The 21175-nt window shown below is 39.2% G+C and overlaps 1 protein-coding gene and 1 long non-coding RNA gene across 2 annotated transcripts in view; one reads left to right on the top strand and one right to left on the bottom strand.

Annotated features, from left to right (window-relative positions):
- The window catches only part of kcnj3a (potassium inwardly rectifying channel subfamily J member 3a), a 70328-nt gene extending 55206 nt beyond the window's left edge, over positions 1–15122 (top strand). The window contains exon 4 of the mRNA XM_088352303.1: positions 9919–15122. Coding sequence (XP_088208429.1) covers positions 9919–10508 — 590 coding nt within the window. The 3' untranslated portion in view covers positions 10509–15122. The remainder of the gene's footprint in view (positions 1–9918) is intronic.
- LOC148352830 (uncharacterized) overlaps positions 1–21175 on the bottom strand; it is a 54785-nt gene that overhangs the window by 21782 nt on the left and 11828 nt on the right. Inside the window, exon 2 of the long non-coding RNA XR_015852646.1 lies at positions 16100–16199. This is a non-coding gene — a long non-coding RNA (uncharacterized LOC148352830). The remainder of the gene's footprint in view (positions 1–16099; positions 16200–21175) is intronic.

The following is a 21175-nucleotide window of genomic DNA, read 5'->3' as shown; positions in this document are numbered from 1 at the left end:
CTTATCGTTCCGGGTTTCGGTACCAAAAATGTTAGGGTTAATATTTTCGTAGGTTAACCCCAAGTGATCAATAAGAGAGGCAAAATGTAGTTTTAGAATTTATTAACTGCGCAGTGGTAGACGAATTCAAAAAAGTTTTAGCGTCTCACGTGTTTCTCGTGGTGCAACCCGGTTTTGTTCAAAACGTGCGCATGCGCAGAAAGTATCAATGACGTCACACATACGTTTCCGGTTCAAAGTTCGCCCATAGATAGCAATTACAAACGATGTCATAGCTTTCGGTACAAAACAGCAGAAAAACGAGTTGTAATACAAGTCAAGCCCATCAGGATTATTTGTAACATAGAAGACAGAGAAATACACAATTAACTAAAAACGATTAACTTTGACAACAGTGCTCGGTGTAATTTTTGTGGTTAACTGGTCTGCTACTGTGGCAAATAAACATAAACACTCAAGAAAGTTGGCCTTAAAGTGAGCAACCAAACATGTAAACATGTGACAGTTCCTGAACAAAAACCTGTAAATGTGTTGCCACTAAGGGCTAGTTCGTTGCATTCCTGCTTTTTTGGGGTTGGACTCTTGACTTTTGCTCTGAAACAGTTGTGAAGTATGTTATGTTTTATGGTGTTAAAGACTATTGGATTGTATCATTTACACTTTCTAAATTTACTTTCAGACTATTGTGCAATAGAAGGTATAGTTGACATGTTGACATTCTTAGATTTGTGTTTTCGTAACTGCTTTTTTATTTGACTCTCTTTAGTTCTAAAAAAAGTTGCAATACGAATCTTTCCATTTTTTTTAGAATATTGTAATATGTCACTGCATATATACTTATAATTGTATGACTTTTCCAATCATATCCTTTGTATTATTCAAATAATTGCATGAATCCATCTTTCCAAAACATTTTTGGAGCCTAAGATTGTTGTGTCCGTTTATCGTAAATACAAACTAACTTGAGGGGAAGGGTTCAACTCTTCACTGATCATGTGATTTACAAGCAAAAAGTATCGGATCAATGTTGATTGATACTACCATGTGTTTACTTGGATCGGATCGATACTAAAATTTGTGGTATTGCCCACCCCTATCTTGAAGACTTGCATACATGGCCGTAATAGTTTTACAAATATTGACATACAAATATTTGAACACAGAGGAAAACCATACTGTATACAAATAATCCACTTCGTATTATCGTCTACAAAGAATGACTGACATGACATAGGTTTACTGAGAAGTTTTGATTCCATGTCTATACTGTATATACTGCAGTATTCCCCAAATTTCTGCTCTCGCACAATTTCTCTTAATCGGGATACTTGTAAGACAGTGATAGAAACTCTGTCCTACCTACTAAAAAAGCCCGGCGTGTTTCAATTTCTGCATGACATTTCTATTTACAGCACGGTGAAAATGCCCCAGTTGTATCCACACATATATAATGTAAGGCTATGATACTTGCAAGCACACCTCATAAGCAGACAGGCAAAAGTGATGGAGCACAATTTTTAAGCGAGAGCAAACAAGCAATGTTTCTTGTCGATACTGGTGAGTGACACAAATAAAATCATACTTTAATATCAAACGTTTAATGCATGATGATGTCGCCTGTGTTTTTGCCCCCTTGATTGGATTGCTTGCCAACAGCATGAATGCGAGGTATTTGTATGTCGCATATAAATTATTTTTCAAAATTGCTTCAATCAGCACCTAGGAAACAGGAGGCTGTTTGAGTGTTAAGGCGCTGTGTGTTTCCAGAAACTATGTATTTATCTGTGGAACCTATGATCAAATGAAAATGTTGAGGGAGTATGTGTGACCAAAATATCAATCCATCCATTATCTACACCGCTTATCCTCAGTAGAATTGCAGGGGTGCTGGAGCCCATCCCAGCCATCTTCAGGCAGTGGGCAGGGGACACCCTGAACTGGTTGCCAGCCAGTCGCAGGGCACACAGAGACAGACAACCATTCACTCGCTCATTCACGCCTTGAGACAATTTAGACCAGCCAATTCATCTGACATGCGTGTTTTTGGAATGTGGAGGAAACCCACACAGGCACGAGGTGAACATTCAAACTCCACACGGGGAGGCTGCAGTAGCTGGACTTGAACACTGAACCACTGCATCCGCCGTGCCGCCTGTGACCAAGATATGCTAAGTGTAATGACAAATTCCTTTCAAAAATAACAAAGTGTAAACAATTTCAATTCTTTGTATTTAGAAAGAGTCAGTGATTAAAGCTAACGAGTACAATAATATCACACCCCCGTGCGGTATTTCTTCTTGGAAACCGCTGGCAAACCGTACAGTAGCTCCAACTGCAACAGTGCATCATTATTAATTGATGCGGCTTCTAGCTTCATCTTTGTGTATTAGTGTAGCAACCTGCTTGCCTCAGGCTTATATTGTTTTTATCTGTTTGCACACTGAATTTTGTTATTTCGATCTGGTGGGTGCGCTCAAAGGGAAGTCTGCGGCAATCGGGCATCGATTGCAATATTCGATAAAGCCGAATTGTCGCAACTGTAGAATCTGGTGCACTTTCGAGGCTCTGCCGTCAGGCTTTACTCCCAACTGTGGCTTTTATTTCTGATTAGCTTTTTTTCTTCCCCATTACATTCATTGCGCCACACTTCCATATGCCTTAAAGGCCTCGGGACACGGAGGCAATTGTGCAGAAGCAATACTATGAATACCCCCGTTGCTTGGAATGTTCAGTCACGAGCACATCCGCGCTTTAGCCGGAATTCCTTTCATGACCTTGGGCGCGGATAGCTCCACTTTTAATCATGAGGTCTTTGTCCCACTTTGGACGCTGGCTGCCGTCACGGATTTAAGGCGGTAATTAAAATCTATGATCATAACCCGCCACTGTCACCAATTTCCTAATGGATTTCACTTGACTCCGACGACCTGTAGCCATTCCTTAATTCTAACGAGGCGGGCTCTTTGGACGGACCGAAACGGATTGAATCTTGTTTTAAAAGCAAACTCAATTTTCACTGATTTGAAAGCTCACTTGTGCTAATAAAATAAAGAGGTGGTGAGATAGCTCAGAGCTCACCCCCCGGCAAAGTGCTAAGACGTATTGCGAGAGGTTATGATAGCAGCTACTTAATAACGGTGATGAGCTGTCCTCACTTAGCTGCGAATAACAGGCGGCCAACCCAGTGTTAGTCTTTATCCAGGCTGTGACATTTTCACTTTCGCCATTGTGAAATTTGTTCATTATAAAAACTGTCCCTAGATGGTTCTTTAAAGAGTTTGTAAAAAGGTGTACTCATCTTCTAAATATGTCTATGTTAAATGTGTTGATGCTTTCATGTAAAAAAAAGTAATAAAAAATGAAAAATAAAATAAAAATAAAAAATAAAAAGAAGATCTGTTGCAGTGTTTCTTAACCTTTTGTGACCCAAGGCACAACGTCCGTCGAAACTCACCAAAGGCATTATTTAGCACTTCATCTATCGACCCTGATCATATCCCTCGAGAGGGGTGACGGACGGCAAGACAAACACATACAAAAACAAAGAAAATAAAAAATGGGAAAAACTAGAAAAAAAAACACATTTTTGGACCATGGCAAACTCAAATACCCAAACACCCAAACAAGTTAAGCACCTCGGCACCCAAGTTGGTCATGCTTTCGTCCCTCCAGATGAAACGGGACACAAGAAAGTGGCCATGTCACTCGGGTCTGGGTGACACAACACACTCTTCTGTTCAACAGCAGGGCCCGACAGCTTTCGCTGGTTTACCCCTGCCGCATCATACGGGTGCCCTGCCCATCCCTTAGAACGTGTCTAAACATCCCACTGTCCTTTCATAACACCTCTCCACTTATTCTTATCACTTATCTCGACTAATGCTTAAGGTGTTCTTTATTTTCGGTTGTAGCAATCAGGTTCACCATAGCACAGTGAAAACTGTGTGTCAGGGTATACAAACATAAAAAACAATTAACTGTACGGTCTTCACGGTACAAACATAATTCTGCATTAATATTAAAACCACCATTCATTCATTCAAAGTATTGCATATATGATAATCCAAACTCACAATATTTCAAATAGACAAATAAGCAAACAAACACCTTGCTGCGCTCACCAAGGATGCTTAAATGTTCATGTTTTCTTCTGTCACAGTCCCTTTTTGTACAATTGAAGTAAATGTTCAAGCTGAACTCGGGATAAAAAAACCTTTTGTGGCTCAGGCTCAAACAAAGCACCTTGCAAATTACCAACACTTGTGAGTTCACCTATACCTGTCCCCCTCTTCTAGAGCTACGGTGTCACTCGAGGACAAAATTAATTCAACACCCATACCCATCCAAGTCCATACGCACAACAACACTTGCAACTTCGCAAAGCAATTATTTCAATCACACATAAAATAGAACAATATTTAATTATTCAATCTTTGATTATTCTTAAGACATAATAACAAGACAAATTTAGATTTTACTTAAACAAAAAGCACTAATGTGTAATATATAGTCTCAAAACATTTGGCATTTTCCTGGCAAAGACAGAACCCTTCACGTAGTTCAAATAAGTTGACAAGATGAACGCTATAGCGTGAAAGCTCCGGATTGAGTCGGATTCCCTTTCAGTCCCATTAAGCACTATCATCATTATCATCAAAAGAGAGACAGACCTCCTGAAGGGTTTTCGCCTACAGCCAATTCTCTTGTGTTTTGTTCCTCCGGCAAGAAATCTTTTATTGCCTTTAGTGCGCTAAACACAAGTAGTTCAGAGGATCTGTTTTATTTCTAAAGGCTACTTTTGATTCATTTCCTGCAATGAGACCATTTCTAAATAATGGTTTTCCTCTTTTAGCTACATTAAAGAATGGAGGAACGGTTTTAATTCCCGATTTGGTGGTCCTTCATCGCCATGGAATATATAATTGGAAGATGAGCACAAAATAAAGCAGAACCCACATGAAAGTTCTTTTAGCATTGTAGAATCTTTTGAAAATATGAAGCACTTTACTTTGTTCCTTTGTTTTAATATTCTCCCTGTACTAGAGTGTGTTTTCTCATGGCACTGTGGTTTCCGACCAAAAATTTGTCAATTGCTGCTTTCAAACATCCCTAAGAATAAGTGTATGAGGGAATGGATAAAAAGGGGAAAAATAAAGCAGATTTAATACTTAAATGTTAACACTGAAAACACAGTAAACATATATTAAAATATGTATAGATTTACAAGAAAAACATATAATACTAAACAATTTTAACCTGATTCATACTCAACAAATTCAAAGCCAACAGCACAAAATCCCTGAAAAAAATGCATTTTGACCAATCAAAAGGGAAAAATATTTTTTGAAAGGAACCAGCTCTTGATTGGTGGTTCTCGAGGTTTCTTCAGTTTCCTCATGTTGAGGTTTTTGAGTTTTTCCTTGCCCTCATGTGGGTTTTAGATCAGGGGATGGTGTAATAATAGTGTGTGATCTGTGCAGCCCTTTGAGACTCCTTGTGATTAAGGGCACACATAAACATGACTTGACTTTAATGTAAAATGTATAGACCAGTATTTTTCAACCAGTGTGCCATAAGACTTTGTCTGGTATGTTGAAGGAAGTAATGAAATTTCATCTAACGGAGACAACAAATTCAACGTTGCGTTTGAAACAAAACAAAAACAAAATGGTACAGCTTGAGAACGTTTTGAGAAATTTAGTAAAATGCGTATTTCCAAGTAAAAGTTGTTGTAAAACAATGGGGAAATACTTCAATTAGCAAAATGAATGAATTCTAATATTATTTTTAAGGAATTTAAGTATGACTGAGTTTCGTTCAGTTCCTTTTTATTCGTCTTCATTATCCATTATCTGCACCTCTTACCCTCAGTAGGGTCAGCTGGAGCCTATCCCAGCCATCTTCAGGCGGTGGGCAGGGGACACCCTGAACTGGTTGCCTGCCAGTCGCAGGGCACCTAGAGACAAACAACTCACTCGCTCATTCACACCTAGGGACAATTTGGACCGGTCAATTAACGTAACATGCATGTTTTTGGAATGTGGGAAGAAACAGGAGTGCCCGGAGGACACCTACGCAGGCACGGAGAGAACATGCAAACTTTACATGGGGAGGCTGCGGTAGCTGGACTTGAACCCTGAACCTCTGCAACATGGGGCCGCGCTTACTACCTAGCCCCCGTGCCACTTCATTCATCTCATTATTGTTTTTTTCACTCACAAATACAAGGAATAAACCCTAAAGTATAAGTATATTATTAGGTGTTTTCATTTTACAGGAAAAACAATACCTATTTCAGTTGAATAAAGGAAAAATAAAGAATATGTCAATTATAACTTTTGTGTTTTTAATTGAAAAAAAGTAAATATGTGGTAAAATAAGATTTTTTTTTTCACAAAATTATGATAATGTTGTTTTCTTATTGGACCCAAAAACAGGTCAACTGAAATAAAGTATTTTAAGTATTCGTAGTTTTTAAATATTTGTATTTTACTGTAATAAAATAAATATTGATTGTAGTAAAAAGGGAAAAAAAACTAAAATAATGATTATGATTCTTTTTAAGTGAAAAACATAGTGAAAAAAAACAGAAATAAAATTATTTAGATATTTTCTTTTACTAAAGAAACCAATACTGAAGTCTCCCGGGACCTGTTCTGTCAATAGCTCACCAGTGCTGGGTCATTGTGATTTTCTAGTAAAATATTTTTTTTAGTGGTTGACTGAGTCTGTTTAACCCTATGTCCAATAATTAACCTGGTAATAAAATAATAGCAACAAAGAAATAGCACAACAAGTTGATACTTTGCGCTAAAAAAAAGTGCTCTCTGATTTTAAAAGTTTGGAGATCCCTGATCTAAATTATATGATCAAGCTTTAGTCTGGGAAACTCTTTTTTTTAATATGACACCCGAGCTAAAACCCAAAAAGTTGAAAATAATAAAAACCTAAACTTTAATCATTTTAGACATTTTGTTTTTTTTACAAGTATAAAAAAATGTAACTTAAAATGTTGTCAATTTGGTATATTATGAGCCTATTATAGGTACTTTTCTCATTTGACAAATAAAGTCAGAACAAAGTAAAACTAGAAAAAGAGAAAATAATAATAAAGCCATAAAGTTGCCTGCCCCATTTTTCCCAACTTGAAACACAATAAAATGACTAATCGCAAAAAAAAACATTGTTGCAAAGTATTAAGGATTATAAAATAATTTATAATAGAACAGAACAACACTTTAAAATTAAATTTATTGTAAATCTACTTATAACATTCATTGCATGTATATGACATTGCTGTTTTCCATCTGCCATCAGTATGTACCTGTATTTACTCATCTTCATTCATGCAATGTTTGTGTTGCGTCGTCTGCTACAAGCCACGTGAACTCCTCTTTTCACGATGCTTTTAATGTACGTTTACGTTTTGTAGCGTCATTAATTTTGTTAGCTTCTTTCTAATACTTCTTCTGGGGCTGAGGTTTTGGCTTGATTCCTAACCTCTTATCCATTTTTCTTGTATTCTCTGTGCGTCTTCTTTGGAAAATGATATGAGAACGCACGACCTTGTAACGCTCGGGAAAGTCCGGAAGCACGAAGTTATTGGATGCTGGCTCCTGATTGGCTGCAGAGTATGCAAATTGCCAAACGAATCGAAATTCCGAAATATCCAAACCGATAAAAGATTTCAAAATCGGAATGAAGCAAACGTTTGATTTGAAAACAAAAACAAAAAAAGAAAAACAAAAGATTTTTTATTTTCTTTCTTGAAAAAGTTGTCGGCCACCCAGGCAGAGACTTTATGAAAGTTGTAGGCCCGACATAAAAGATGAAGACGTTATTTCAGACACTCGTTAAACGTCTCAAACCAAAGCTTAACATTTTCAATATTGTTTTCCACAGGCCGTGTGCTTTAAAATGTTTTAAATGAGCAAAAAAAAAAAAAGATCATCACTGGCATAGACTATAGCATGTCCGACACAAAGTGTGAACAACCGGCAAGGACAGATTCAGTATTATGGTCAGTAGTGTGTGAGGAATCAATACATGAATGTTCCCATCAACTGTGTAATGAAATTTGCCGGTTAAATGGACCGTTCTAAGAGGACGAATTGAGTCTATCAAAAATGACAAGTGCATTTAGAGTTTAATGCAGTATCTACCTCACAATAATTCTCAGGTTGAAGTAGCTTTTTTTATGATTCACTCTGCTGTCTCGTATAAACATACGGTTTAAAAAGCAGTAAATAATTACAAGCTTTTACCCGAGCAGCTGTGTTCAAGATCATCGAGCGAGTTTTCCCTTCACCCTTTTTTTCCCGGTTTGATGAAATTGAAAATGCTGCCCAAAAAAAATAATGGAAAAGGTCCAAACGTGTTATAAAAGAGCCGGCGCGTTTAATCATCCCCAAACATTAGTCCTTGCCTGGGCAACACAATGACAGATAATTTGCAGTCATTGCTAAAACGCTAGATTGTATTTGTCAAACTCAGCCAGGGTGCCAGCCAGACCAGGCAGATTTCCTCTACTTTTTGATTCTTGCTTGGAAAAAAAAACAAGGTTAGTGCTGTCAAAAAAGCTCTACAATTTTGATCGAGTTTAAAGCTTTAAAGCTGCTTTAACTCTTCAGATCAAGCAAGCTTTTAAGCTTTAACCTGAGAGTTAAAGCTTTAAAGAAGCATGAACCCCATGTTAAAGTTTTAACTTTTGACAGCACAAATGGGCTAATCAAAGTTAAAACTTCAAATAGAACCTATAAATCAGTGGTCCCCAAACTCTAGCCTGTGGGCCCATTACGGCCCACCTTCACAATTGATGCCCCCCCTTAACAGGGCATTTTGCCGCACATTCTTATTACCTGAAAAATAACACAAAGTCTATGTACAGGTTTTTAATTGTAACAGGATCTGAACCATCAAATTCCAGGACACAGTAGTAACAGCAGCAATCTCTTACCGCCAGACTACCAGTGATACATGACACGTGAAAAAGAATTGTGTTTTATCTCGTGATCACATGATCTAGTCACAGTACCAGAGAAGAATTTCATTGTGCATTTCACATGTGACAACGACAATACACTTATCCATTGCAAGGTTTAGAAAAGAATGGAATTTATTGTCATTGTAACTCGTGAAACGATATTATCATTCATCCCTGTTACCGTGATTAAAACTAGTGTGACAATGATATAAAATTGACTGCCTTTTCGTAAGTCATCTGTACCACTGTCCTGTGTTCTGACTACTAAGATGATCTTGGCCCTTTTATGACTGTGCATGACAAAATAAAGCTCATGTTTCATGGAGCTTTTACTATGAAGAACCCACAGAGTGTTATCTGGTTATTATTTCTTTCAGAAATTGTATTATTATTTATTTTCTGACTTTTGTTTTGTGAAGAATCCAGGGGAGGATATTTGGTCATTATTTGTCCTATTGATGGTGTTATTATTTAGATTTTCCTGACTTTTGTTCTGTGAAGAATCCAGATGGCACTTTGGCAATTGTCTCACTATTTCTGATACAAACTGACCCCGGCCCCGCATCGGGAAAGAGAAAAGTTATGTGGCTCTCACAGAAAAAAGTTTGGAGACCCCTGTTCTACAATTTTCACCGACGTTAAAGCTCTAAAGCGCCTTTAACTCTTTAGATCAAGCAAGCTTTTAGGCTTTAACCTTAGAGTTAAAGCTTTAAAGCTGCATTAACCCCATGTTAAAGCTTTACCTTTTGACAGCACAAATGGTCCAATATAACAGTTAACATTTCAATTTAACTCTTCGGTTAAGGAAAATACTTTTGAGACCTTGAAACATGTCCCTCTAAATTCCTCGACACCACTTTGCAATAAGACAAAATCAAAACACATCAACAAGGTCATCTGACGTCTTTTCATTTTGTGTTTGTGCCACTGGACAGGAATGACGTGCCAAGCGAGGACGTCCTACACAGAGGACGAGGTTCTGTGGGGACACCGCTTTTTTCCTGTCATCTCCTTGGAGGAAGGCTTCTTCAAGGTGGATTACTCCCAGTTCCACGCCACCTTCGAGGTGCCTACCCCGCCATACAGTGTGAAGGAGCAAGAGGAAGCCCTGCTCCTATCGTCACCCCTGATGGCACCATCTCTGTGCAACAGTGGGGAAAAACACAGCTCCCTGGACTGCCTGGAGACTCTGGAGGACAATGACAGCACCACCAAGCTGCCCACCAAGCTCCAAAAGATCACGGGACGGGATGGCCTCCCCAAAAAGCTGCTGAGAATGAGCTCCACCACCTCGGAGATGACTTATAGTTTCGGGGACCTGCCCATGAAGCTGCAAAGGATCAGCTCGGTCCCTGGTGTGTCCGACGATAAGCATGGCGGGAAGGCTTCCAAAATAAGCACAGAGCCCATCAGCAAATCGGTGGCGGACTTACCCCCCAAGCTGCAGCGACTGGCCGGGGGAGGCAGGATGGACGGACACCTGCCGCCCAAACTCAGAAAGATGAATTCGGATCGTTTTACATAAAGAAGCCACCCACTGGTTTTTTGACTTCCCATGTACTATTCTTGATTTCTGAATCGACAGCAACTTTCTCACGTACGATGTGTGCACAAATACAATCTGTGGAACATTTGTTCTTTCTAATCTAGAATAACAATCTAAAAGTAACCTATTGTTCTTTAAAACGTGACTAATAATGGGAATATTTCTGAGATTAAATTTATTTTCATTTTAAATTTGTAACATAACTTTAGAAATAAAATATGTAAAAGGAATGATAAAAATCAATATTACTTTGGTACTTGACCATTATTTATTCGGGATCGTTTTTGACCCCAGAATTGGTCATCATCTGGAGTTAGGGCCGACTGATTTCACTAACTTACTTGTACTAGCTTAAGCCCCGTGTGGAATTTAGCAAGAAATGCCAACGACGACATGCCACTGCACACCTGACGCTCTTTTCAGCCATGCGGGTTTCCTCTCTCCTCTACTTTGTTCGCGTTAAGTATTTTCGGATCATAACATAATTAAAAACGACTACCATACAGTTAGAAAGGAATTACAAATACAGTATGGAGTGCCGGAAGTGTTAATTTTGCTTTATTTTCCCCCTTTTTAAGTCATTCAGAATAATACATAATAAACTGTGATATATATATTAAAAACCAAAAACAACCTGAAGAGCCTTTGAGAGCCAAAGGTCGTGAGATGAGCAGAAAAAGCTAGTTCTCCAAAGAGAGTCGGAATTCCCATCTTTACAACGGTCCATTCGCTTCCTCTGGAATAAGAATAAACTCCGATCAAAGACACGTTTTGTATAGAGCTCATGCTTCAAGTCGCTGTTTTCAAAACGTGTTTGATACTCGGCACCATTGGCGCTGCACCATTTTCCTCCACACATAACTCGCACACATAACTCCAAAAAGAAAATGCCTTTCTCCAGTGGCGTCACACGCGGTTGGTGCCAGGTGGGCACAGGGGCATTAGCTTGGCTACAGCGTAATGTTGTAGTCTCCGGGAGAAGCTAGCTTGGATTTTGTTTTCAGTGACTCCTTGAACACATTGCGTCTGAGATCTGTGTTCAAACACAGAATTGTTTAAGTACTAAAAATTCCCATACAAAGTAATGGTATTTATTTTTATACTTTCCTACACATCGCAAAAATACTTAAAATAAACAATGATAAATACCTGTGATATTAATAAAACATGTACCTTAACAATGATACTTATTTGTAAATGTAGATAACAAAGAACAAACATTATAAAAATTCAAAATAAAAACAATTTTAAATGATGTACTGTACCTTTAGACACGCGTACACAATTCCCTTTTTTTTTCGCAAAAACTTTCTACTTTAACTCGATTGTTGTTCTCTCTGTTTTCCTCTTTTCCTTCCTTTATCACTTATTTTCTGGGACCCATATATTATCTGCAAAAAAAGGCAATAAGACGCACTAAATGAAAACAAATTCTCAACACATGTTGTCAGACTGACGATCTCTCTCGAAATGATGCTACTCGACCGGGCTAGAGTAGCCAAGATGGCCCCTTTCGTCTTACTCGGCCACAATTTCGGCCGTGATCAGGTTTGTTCAAGTACCAAGTTACTGTACCGAAGCAACATTTCCTCAAATTTTTGAGTCAGATACTGGTTTGTTCAAATACGGATCTATTTGAGTACGATGTGAGTGTCCATTTTCACTGTCAATCTAAATTTCAAGGAATAAGTTAAAAACAACTTGAAACATATCGGCCAATTTTGTTTTTAGTTATTTTCTTTCTATCGGTCGTTAGGCTTCAGAGGAAATTTCAGCATTTTATGCTTCATTTTGTTGGCTAATAAAACTGATAATTGGTCAAAAAAATACATGAACAATGAGGTGGATGTCAAGACCAGCACACAGGGTAGACCCAATTGCGTAACGTTTTCTCACAATTTTATTGAAAGAAAGAGGAAGGGCCGCACCAGCGATCCGATGCTCGCTGGACGCGGGAAGCGAATACGGAAGTGGATCTTCGGTCGCGGGCGATGGCGGTGTCAGGAATGGAAAAACAGGTCGAAAGCCGGGACAGGAGAGCAAAGACGTGGTCGGGGTCAGAAACGGCTCGTAAGCCGGGATGGGAGAGCAGACGTGGTCGGGATCAAAACGGGTCGTAGCCGGAAACAAACGGTAGCAAAAATGGGACAGGCGAGAGTCAGGGTCGAAAAAGGCTTGCCTTGTAAAAACAGAGGTTCGCAGATGGACTGACCACAGGGGATTGACAGGACTGGGTTCAAATAGTGACAGGGATCCAATCAGAACCCGCGGCGGTTGGCGCCAAATGAGCTGGCACAGTTGAGTCACATCAGTAATCATGACAGTGGATCATTTCCCAGCCTAAAGGGTAATGTGCTCCCGCCCTAAATGAGTTCAATTTTACTTATATTACAAAATCAACAAGACTCTAATTGGCTTTTGATTGTGTTTTTTACAAAACACAATTAAAAATGGAAAGAACAAATGATACACAGACTGGATGGAGTGGAACACATCTGTCCGGGATCTATGACAATGATAAGGAGCCCTCAGACTCTCTTAGGACGGTGTACGATTAGGACAATCGGGTATGTAAGAAAACAACGCATGTAGAACCGAATCTCAATAATTCTCGGCATGTTATGTTTATATTAAAAAAAATCCGTGAGTAAATCGACAAAGAGTGGAAAATTGCACAAAGCCATACGATTTCAAACCAACGTGAAATGATTCTAGTTTGTGGCCACGGGTGGCGCATAACATTTGTTCCTTGAGTTTTCTTGCTTTTGTTGTTTAATGTAAAGTTGTGGCACTGTTACGTTGATTGCATGCTCCTCTTAATGACTATACACAGGTAATAGACAAAGATGTTTTAGCCTTAACTATATTACCTTGTTTCCACCTTCATGTTCGTTCATGATATTTTCTTTGCTATTTTATAAGAGTGCAAATCTACCATTTTTAAGGACTGTGTTCTTTGCTGCACAAGCGCTGGATATTTTTGTTATCGACCATGCTTTTCAAACTTGTATCCCACGTCCTGGCTGAAAGGGGCACAAACAGCTACGCAATTTCCACATGCCTATTAAAGTCACATTTCAGTTCAAAGGGTCTGTCCCTGTACTTGAGAAGCACAATGCAGTTACTGCATCACACTAGCTGAGATTTCAGTCAAATATGGAAAGCTGTTTGAGCATTTATGACCGTGAAGATTTTATATTGGCATTGGGAAAATATAAGCCACACGAGACTTGTGCCGATCACAAAATTAGAACTTTAAACATAGCTGTCAAACCCATTCGTGTTGTGAGATAAAGGGACTCTCAGTACTATTTAATATTATATTACAAACCCAAGTAAAAGGACATTGCAAGCCATATTTGGCCCACAAAACATAGGTTGAACACCAGTGTTAAGACCGTAGTACAATAGAAGTACCTTAGGAATGGATACACGCTAAGAAGTAAGTACGCTTTCCTAACCCATTTGCTGCATATCTTTTTGCAGATTGGGGTACTGATAAACCTAGTCGGGTTAATTATTTTGACCCGGCAGAGACAGGTGAAGATTGGATTTTAAGAGGTGAGGTGGGTCTAGTACAGTAGACCCCCAGGATACAATATTAATCAGTTCTGAAGTGGGGATGGTAAGGTAATATTGACTTGAGGCTTGGTAAATAGCGGAAACTTCCACTTATGGGGATTGTCATGCCCTAAAAGAACAAGTTGTTTTAATTGCCTCCTTGTGATCAATAATCGTCCCAATTGTAGATTGGTAATGGCCATATTACTTAGCAAGGGTAATGATACCTGTGCCTTATTCGTATTTTGTGGTAATCCCAAGCTTCGTTTCCACTGTTTTCATGTTTTCTGCCTATAGCGTCACTGCAAGTCACGAGATTAATAACTTTGCAAAGTATGGTTTGCTACTTGAGATTACGAACCGAACAACAGGAAATAAATGGAGCATTGTTGAAGGGAGTTCAGCCAATAGCATATAACCATATAAACCGAGCATCTTATATGTCGACCGATAGCAGACAAGCATCTTAGAGATGTAACTCTATATAACCCCGAAGGTTGAATTTGATACGTTTTTGGGAGTGAGAACGTTTTTCTTGTTTATGTCAAAACATCGTATTTTACATCGTAATGTCAAAACATCGTAAATTACGGACACTGTTACCCAGGGATCAACTATATACTCCCAACGCCAATAACCTGCTCACTCCATTCCTATGGATTTTTAAACAAAACATTTTTCGACCCAATAGTTTGGGTCACATACACAACCAAATTTGTTGGTACATGTACTGTAATATCGTTGGCTATCAGTTTTAAGACTTGATAAATACTGAAACAGTTTTCGATATTCATACTTGTTTTTTGCCCCCAACTGAAACCAAGATGAGCTTCATTGTTGTCCAAGTTCAGGAAGCTTGGGCTCGGTTCTTCTTGATGAAAGCAATAATACAAAACGTCTCCACATCCTCATTATGCCCCAGCTGCATTTTCACCGTTTACCGACTCCCCCTCACCACATTTTGGTTTTCTTTCAGTGAATTTTAAACATTGTATGATACCCAGTCTCTTCAGGAATAAAGATTTAAGAGCATTGTTGTGGTATTTTTTGACTGCATGGCGGACGCTTCGATTGATAACGTCGATTTACAATCACATTGAAGTAAACGAAGATGGACAGCGATTGTCGGCAAACAGCACTCGGGACAGCAAGGCTAGAAATAAACGTGATAGAATTGATTACTGGAATGATTGTTAATCGCTGGTTGCCTTACTTCAGTTTTTCTTCATTTCTTAATCTTATCAAAAATACATGCGGAAGGCTGTGTCTGTTTGTAATCTTCTTCGAAAATGGGCCAGATAAAAGCTTTGGCGCAACTGTCATTGCCAGGGAGATGTTCCTCTGGCACTTTCATTTGTTTTTTTAGATCCTAGTACGCGAAATCGCTGCTGCTGTTCATTATTCGCAATATACTTGTTTTCTGTCACACATAGGGCGTATGTAGTAAGGCTATTTCAGTTTTTAAGCTTACAAAGAAAAAATCGAGGGTAATGAAAGAAGGACCAGCAGCTCGGGTAGTTCCCTTTTCAAGCTAATGTCAGTAAGCTGTTTTTGTGTTGGGGATCTTAAAAATAACCCCCAAAGGAACAATCAGAGGGCGGCTGATTGGTTAGCGCGTCCGCGGCACAGTTCTGAGGTCGTGAGATTGAATCCTGCAGTGCGGAGTTTGTATTTTCTCCCCGTGCTTTTCTCCGGGCACTTCGGTTTGCTCCCACATTCCCAAAAAATGCATGTCAGGTTAATTGGCTGGTCCAAATTGTCCCTAGGTGTGAATGAGCAAGTGGGTTGTCTGTCTCTGTATGCCCTGCAACTAGCTGGGAACCAGTTCAGGGAGTCCCCTGCCCACTGCCTGAAGATAGCTGGGATGGGCTCCAGCCCCCCCTGGGACCCTACTGAGAATAAGCGGTGCAGATAATGGAGGGATGGATGGAACAATCAGATGGGCAAAGTGAGTGTCAGCAATGAGTATTATCTCTTTTGTGTCCCTCACCCAACAATTTAAGTCTTACTCTGTCAGGTTCTCTCGGTCTTTATCACCAAGGACATCTTTGCACCGACATCTCTCGGGTTCTTTGTCGTGGTGGCAGACGCGCACATCCAGGACTGCGCCTAAAAGAACAAGCAAAAATAGAACTCAACACCAACTGACACATGAAGCGATTAAAAAAGTCGTGAGACCCGGAGATGGCGAGTGACTGTTCGAGAGATGTTCGGAAGGTTCTTTGGCAGCTTTCATGAGGAATAACATCTGAACAGATACATGCCCAGATTGGCTGATAAGAGGAGGAATGGGAAGCAATTTTTCCAATGACTCACATACATTTTCTGTTCCAGATTGTGAAGATGACCCCTTTACACCATTTGGGGTTACAGACACAGATTTTCAATCAGAGATAAGGAAAGTCTACACAACCCCTGCTTGGATGTCAGATTTTTGGGATATTTGTGATCATTGAAAAAGTGCATAATGCACCTTTTTGAATTTGGAGAAGAACAACTTTGTTTGCATCATCCATCCATTATCTACGCCGGTTATCCTCAGTAGGGTCGCGGGGATCCTTCATTGTCAATTTTTTCACTCGTTTGAAAACTTCCGACAAAGTCATGATTTCATTTAGTTATGTCATGGTTGCCGATTCAGAGCACCTGAAAGTGCTCAGTTGGCGCCAACAACCCTGAGACCTGATTGGCTGATGAACTCTTTTCAAACCCCCGGCTTCCAAGAGATCCCGGTCAGATCGTTATGCGAACCGTTGCTCCCAGCTCGGCAAGCTCTCACGTTCGGACTCTGTTCCTGCCCTGTTTTCTTCTGCTTGATACCCGTTGCCAACCTGTTTCTGGACCTGACTCTTCCCCGTTGCCAACCTGTTTCCGGACCTGACTCTGCCCCGTTCTGTCTTCCCGTTATCCGGCCTGTTTTGCCCAGCTACCCGCCTGGCTCCTTGTTTTCGAACTTGACACCACCCTTGCTCTCCAGTCCCGGTTAACGACTTGTGTTTCCTGACAATCTTCGACCATTCTCGTTCGACACGGAAGTGTCTCTTCCGTATCTCCTCCTACCTGCTACCCTTGTCCGTCAACCATCGGATCGTGGAAGCAAGCCCTACTCTCCCTCTTTATTAATAAAAACTGAGCAAACGAGTGCTATTGGGTCTTGTGTCTGTTTCTGGTCTGTGACAAGTTAGGGGTTGAAATAAATTGGAATAAAATCTGTTATTCTCGTTGAGAAAATTCATATTTGGAATGAGATTTCACTGAATATCTTTAACCTTATTCTCGTCTCATAATGGAAATCAATTAGATTCATTAATAAGTTTGCAAAGCCAGCGAGTAAAAAGTGAACAACACAGCATTCTTTTCCGATTCCATCCTAACTGGTTTTACATTCAAGCCCCCATTTTTGTACTCCATCCATCTCCTCCTCTCCTGTCAGATTTGATTAGTTCCTCTCTCTTGTATCGCAAGAACTCACAGGCTTCTATTTTCTTCTGTCAGGATGAAACATTTTATATTATCCATGGTCACTTGTCGGAATGTCAGACACGCTGATAACACGTACCATAAAAAATGGAAAGAATGAACATGGCTGTTTTTTATGTAGTGATAGCTTCCAAATTGCTGAAATCAGCATTTTAAGGCTCCCGTGTGCGTCGAGTGGTTATAAAATAAAATGAACAATTCTCTGCGGAGACTCATAGGAAATAGATGTGCCCATAAAACAAATATGATAGACGGTTATTCCTTCTCAGCTGGTAGAGAGTAGAATACACCGTATCAGAGAAAAACATTGTTCGTGATTGAAGAGGAAGTAATTCGCCATCTTTATTAATTGAAAATATCCATCGATCCATGACAATTACAAAGGAATCTGCAGATTTAAAAAAAAATGATACAATTCAAATGAAATGATTTCTTAATGCACGCTTATTTGTGACACGTCTGGAACAAATTTCTGTCATTCTCAATTTAGTAAAGGTACAAAAAGAGAAAGAGAGGGAGCGAAAGAAAGAGTAAGGAAAATAATAAAACAAAGAAAGACAGGGAGAGAAAGACACATAGGGAGAAGAAAAGAGAGAAAAAGAGAAATAACAGAGAGAAAGAAAGGGAGGAAGAGAAATAAAAAGCAAGCTATGGAGAAAGGAAGAAAAGGGAGGAAGAAAAAGAAAAAGAAAGAGAAAGAAAGACAAACACAGAAGGAGAAAGAGAGAAGAAAAAGGAGAGAAAGAGAAAGAAAACAAAGAAAGAAGGAGAAGAATAAGGATAGAGAGAAGGAGAAGAAAAAAGAGAGAAAGAGAGAGGGGAAAAGAGAAAGAAGACAAGGAAAGGAAGATGGGAAAAAAAGATAGGCAGAGACAGAGGATCAGAGAAAGACAGAGACAATGAGGATAGAGAATAAAGAGAAAGAGAATAAAGAGAGACAAAGAAACAGGGGAGAGAGAGAGATAAGGGAGGAAAAAGAGAGAGGGATGATAAGGAGAGATATAATAGAGAAAACAGATAGAGAGAGATAGAGAGAAAAGAAAGAATGAGAGAAACATAAGACAGAGAGAGTGAAAGAGAGAGAAAGAGAGAGAGTGAAAAAAGAAGGAGAGAAGTAAAAAAGAAAATGAAACGTAGGAGAAAAAAAGAGAGAAAAAGAAAAAGAGAGAGATAACAAGAGGTAAAAGTAGAGAAAAGAGAGAAAAGAGAGATAGAAACAGAGACAAAGAGAAAGGGGAGAAGGAGAAGACAAGGAGAGAAATACGAGAAAAAAACAGAGAAAGAGAAGAGAAAGAGAGAGAAAAACATGGAGAGCAGGAGAGAAAAAGATAGAAAAGACAGAGAGAGAAGACAAGGAGAGAAATAATAGAAAAAAAAGAGAGAAGATAAATAGAGAGAGAGAAATGGAGAGAAAGCGAGAAAATAAAAGAAGAGAGAAATAGAGAGAGAGGGAGTGAGAGAAAGAGAGAAAGAGAAAAAACACACACAGCTCCAGTTGCTTCGAGGAGTGACGCCTGACTTTATTCAAAACTGCAGCTCGTATTCTACCTTCTTTTTTCTCTTGAGCTTCTCGTTGGCCCGGGATTCCTAGTGAAGCCAGAGGGCAGCCATCTTGTATCGCTACACCGCTGTTTGCGTCGATCTATCGTGAATCATAACATAGCTTAGGTTTCATTTTCACAGCATTTTCCCCCTTCTCACTTTTTAACGTGCTGTGAAATCGAATTTCATGCTTTCAAAAGCTATTTTTAATCAAAGCCAAAACCAATTTACCACCCACGCAGTGTGGAAAACTCTCCATACTCATTGCCTACATATCCAAACATACAGAGAGCATGCATGCTATTTAAAGCACTGATGTGTGTATAGCGATCATTAACATATCAAATTTGTTCAAATTTAAGTACTGTAAATTCCGAACTATGAGCCGCTACTTTTTTCCCAAATGTTCAACCCTGCGCCTTATTCAGTGATGCGGCCAATTTATGTGATTTTTCTAACAGCCGCCAGTGGCGCTCGAGTACAAAAGGTAAGATTTAGACCGGTGGAATATATGTGCCGAGGAAGACTGCAACTTCTTAGCTTGTGCACAAATTAAATTAGTGTAGACATATCCTCATCATGCAAATTGCAAAAAGAAAGGCACATGACGCAACTTTCAAGCTAAATGCAATTGAGCAGTCCGATAAAGAAGGAAACAGAGCGACTGCACGTAAACTTTACTCTGCGAGCGTGTTGCTAGCGTGTTATTGAATAAGGGAGCGTGGGACGACATCTGTATGACAAAGTCTCTTTCCCATACTGAAGGAAGGCGACTTCGATGACGTCAGTTCTAAGGAGGAATATGAGGAAGGTTTACCATGATTTCTACATGTACGGTATGTTTTTTAATAGACCCATTTACTGTGTCACGAACGTGTTGCTAGTAACGTTTTGCTACCCTTCACAGGCACGGTTTGGGATGAAAGTTATAATGTTATTATTAAAGCTTTGAAAACTCTCTCGGTGTACCGTCTTTCTTTGTAAATATGTGTAACGATGTATAATATGTATTTGCAACTGTATATTTTTGTAATGTATTTATTTTAGAGACTTATTCTGAGATATTTTCCACGGGCGAATCAAAAAGAAGGGGCGAAAACAACGGGGGCTGACGGGAAGTGGAGTAAAGGTGAGACGTGTTTGTGGACGCAGCGGACAATAGTGGATATATATTTTTCCCACCCTTACCTTTGGAAATATACATTTTTTTTCCTTGGATTATTTTCAACGGGACCCGGACTCTGCAGGTCTGCATCAAACCTTAAGTACCGGTATCATTTTCCGTTCATTTTGCCGGCTGTGGTTTTTAGACTGTGTACTTTGTATTCAGTTACAATCGCGGGACTCAATCAGGTTTGGGTTAATTTTGTGATTGTGTTACGTGTTTTAATGTGGGCGCATGCGGCTTATACACAGGTGCAAAAAGCGGTTATCCTCTTACAATGTGGTGGGTGCGGCTTATAGTCAGGTGCGCTCTATAGTCCGGAATTTACGGTAAAAATAAGCAAATAATAAGCAAAAACAAATATGTACTATCAAAACATTGTATTGTAAACAAAGCTTGGAAAAATACTATTTCATATTGTATTTATATATTGTATTATATGTCGTATTTACCCCAATGACATTTACATGTGTATTCCCTCCAGCCTGAGCATTGTATTGATTTATTTCATTGACCTACAAATCCTTCATTTTAAAACCATTAATTTGATGAGCAACAATGTTTGAATTATGATTGAATTATTAAGATTTATCAGAAATCAAAAATCAAGCCAACCAAAAGTGGGGCCCTCTTTGGAGAGCTGACGTTACTGCGGACCTGTTCTGAAAATAGGTCACCAGTGCCTGTTCATTGTGATTTTTTTGGGGGTGAAATTATTATTTTATTGGTTGACTAAATCTATTCAACCCCTAAATTGGTCAGTAATAACATAATAAGTTGTTGTTTTAGAAATTCAAATACATAATTTTCAGTTCATGGGCTTCATGAACTGAAAAAGAATTGATAATTTATTTTAAGCAATTATTTAAGAGAGTGGAATGAAATATTTGCGTATTAA

This window comes from Urocampus carinirostris, chromosome 14 (assembly GCF_059441175.1).
Source record: "Urocampus carinirostris isolate Australia breed hairy pipefish chromosome 14, RoL_Ucar_1.0, whole genome shotgun sequence".
Taxonomy (NCBI): domain Eukaryota; kingdom Metazoa; phylum Chordata; class Actinopteri; order Syngnathiformes; family Syngnathidae; genus Urocampus; species Urocampus carinirostris.
The sequence above is the reverse complement of the archived record's forward strand: the minus strand, read 5'-3'. Positions and strand labels throughout refer to the sequence as shown.